The sequence below is a fragment of the Meles meles genome, chromosome 7 (assembly GCF_922984935.1).
Source record: "Meles meles chromosome 7, mMelMel3.1 paternal haplotype, whole genome shotgun sequence".
Lineage (NCBI taxonomy): Eukaryota > Metazoa > Chordata > Mammalia > Carnivora > Mustelidae > Meles > Meles meles.
The window spans coordinates 94,739,876-94,742,463 of record NC_060072.1 but is presented as its reverse complement, the minus strand read 5'-3'; the positions used below and the strand labels follow the sequence as shown (position 1 = coordinate 94,742,463).

General features: G+C 33.3%; 1 protein-coding gene across 1 annotated transcript; it reads left to right on the top strand.

The window, feature by feature from the left end:
* The first annotated feature begins 421 nt into the window (after positions 1 to 421).
* Positions 422 to 2,183, top strand: LOC123946048 (olfactory receptor 6C6). The gene is made up of 2 exons (XM_046011122.1): positions 422 to 442; positions 1,227 to 2,183. The coding sequence occupies exons 1-2, from the start codon at positions 422 to 424 to the stop codon at positions 2,181 to 2,183; spliced, it is 978 nt and encodes a 325-aa protein (XP_045867078.1).
* The last annotated feature ends 405 nt before the right edge of the window (positions 2,184 to 2,588 follow it).

Sequence of the window (2,588 nt, the reverse complement as noted above, 5' to 3'; positions counted from 1 at the left end):
TCCCTCTCTATCACACCTCTTTCATATTACATTGTAGTTGTTTATGGTGATGGCTCCCTTTGGAGCAGGGAGCATCATCTAAATTTGGAGCATTTTCTAAATTCTTTTAGACATTTGAGGAGGAGGTAAAAGGTTGTAAAAGGGGAAAAAAAGGACGTAAAAGGAAAAACATTCTGAGTCTTCCTTTTCTCAAAAATAATTAGCTTAAATTAATGATCATGCCAAAGAGATACATTCTAGGGTGGCAGATTTCACTTCCCTACAATAATTTCTATTAGTATTCAACAATTCTGCAAAGAATATGGGGAAAGTAAAATAAAAAGGAGTGACCTAAATTATGTAGACACATGTAGGAACTTCAAAAAGGTTAATTTAAAAAATACAGAATACTTTTTATTAAAATATGTTGTTTGTTTTTGTCATGTTTTCCTTTGCTGTATTTGTTATATATATTGAAAAGCTGTCCATTTGAATATAGTAAAGCCAGTGAAGAAAATTCGTAATAATAATTGTGTACTCTGGGTGCAGAAAAATTTCACTTTACCGAATTAATGGAAATCAGTCCTGCTTAGTATCACAGGATTTGTAATATAAATGTATATCCTGATTTTGCAAATCACCCTGATACACGCTCTAAAACACAGAACAACATAGTGTATTTGCATATATGGAATAAAAAACCTAGAAAAATACATTTAAAATAACTCATATTCTTTTATTTAAATTATTCATGCAGAGTTGAGTCCATTAAGGAGGAATGGGCAAAAAATGCATATTAACCAAAGAAAATATTCAATTTCCAGAGAAAAAAATGTGAGAAATATTATAATAAAGAGAACTAAGAGATGAAAAAGGACTTAGTATTGCCATAGCATGTAATTACGTGTCATCACAAATTTCAGACTGGAGAAATCCTTTCCAAATAGATAAATTTGAGAATATATACCTTTTTCTCGCATTAGGCAAATAAATAAATATTTAAGTTAACATATATGTTTAGTTAAGATGTGTAATTAGTATATATACATTTATTTAGTTTGTATATATTTAGGTTAATTTCTATATAATTAAGTTAATTTATATACACAGGCTTATTTATATGTATTTAGGTTTATATATATTTATACATAGGTTAATGTGTATATGAAAATTTATATTACACTACAATATATTATATTCATGTGTATGTGTAATTTTTATCTTTTTTCTTATGTATATTTGTTAAGGTGCATATAAGAGAAATGAAAAACCAATCAATGGAAATAGAGTTCATTCTCCTGGGACTGACAGATGACCCACAATTGCAAATTGTGATTTTCATGTTTCTCTTTCTTAATTACACATTGAGCGTGATGGGGAACTTAATCATTATTCTCCTCACCCTGCTAGATCCTCGCCTCAAGACACCAATGTATTTCTTTCTCCGTAATTTCTCATTTTTAGAAATCATATTCACAACAGTATGTATTCCCAGATACTTGATAACCATTGTGACTAGAGAAAAAACCATCTCATATAATAATTGTGCAGCTCAATTGTTTTTTATTCTTTTACTGGGAGTTACAGAGTTTTACCTTCTGGCTGCTATGTCCTATGACCGCTATGTTGCCATCTGTAAACCCTTGCATTACCCAATCATTATGAACAGCAGAGTGTGCTATTGGCTTGTACTTTCCTCTTGGCTAACCGGATTCCTAATCATCTTTCCTCCTATGCTAATGGGACTCAAGCTCAATTTCTGTGCTTCCAAAATAATTGATCACTTTATGTGTGAAACTTCTCCTATCCTGCAGATATCCTGCACAGATACCCGTGTCCTAGAATTGATGTCTTTTATCTTTGCTGTGGTGACCCTTGTGGTCACATTGGTGTTAGTGATTCTCTCCTACACTTGCATCATGAAGACCATTATGAAATTCCCTTCGGCACAGCAAAGGACCAAAGCTTTTTCCACTTGTACTTCCCATATGATTGTTGTCTCCATGACTTATGGGAGCTGCATCTTTATGTATATTAAACCATCTGCCAAAGAAAGGGTGACTGTATCCAAAGGTGTAGCTTTGCTGTATACCTCAATTGCCCCTTTACTAAACCCCTTCATTTATACCCTAAGGAACCAGCAGGTGAAAGAAGTCTTCTGGGATATGTTACAAAAGATGTGTTTTTCAAAAAAGCAATTGTAATGAATGCCACAAATCACAGCCTTGTTATAAAAACAAACAAAAAGATCATTCATTTCTTTTTTTTTTAAATTTGTTTATTTATTTGAGACAGAGATAGCATAAGCAGAGTGGAGGCTGAAGGGAGAGGGAGAAGCTGGCTTCCAGGGAGCCTGATGAAGGGATCCCGGGACCCGGGATCATGACCTGAGGCAAAAGCAGATGCTCAACTGACTGAAGCTCCTAGGCACCCTCATTCATTTCTTCTATGTTTTTCTGCCTCATTACTTATCTGCTATAGACATTGTCTTGGAGAATCTTGCAGCTAAGTTCCACCATTACATTTTATTATTCCTAATGAAAAACCTCTCAAATCTGTACCACAAGCTTTAAATAACATTTCTTGATTGTATATTAGCTTCTAGAAAC

Bases quoted from the DNA above. Each gene is read 5' to 3' on its own strand.
- LOC123946048 (XM_046011122.1), top strand. From the start codon at position 422: ATGTTTTCCTTTGCTGTATTT. The intron at 443-1,226 runs GTTATATATATT...ATATTTGTTAAG, and splicing joins TGTTTTCCTTTGCTGTATTT to GTGCATATAAGAGAAATGAA.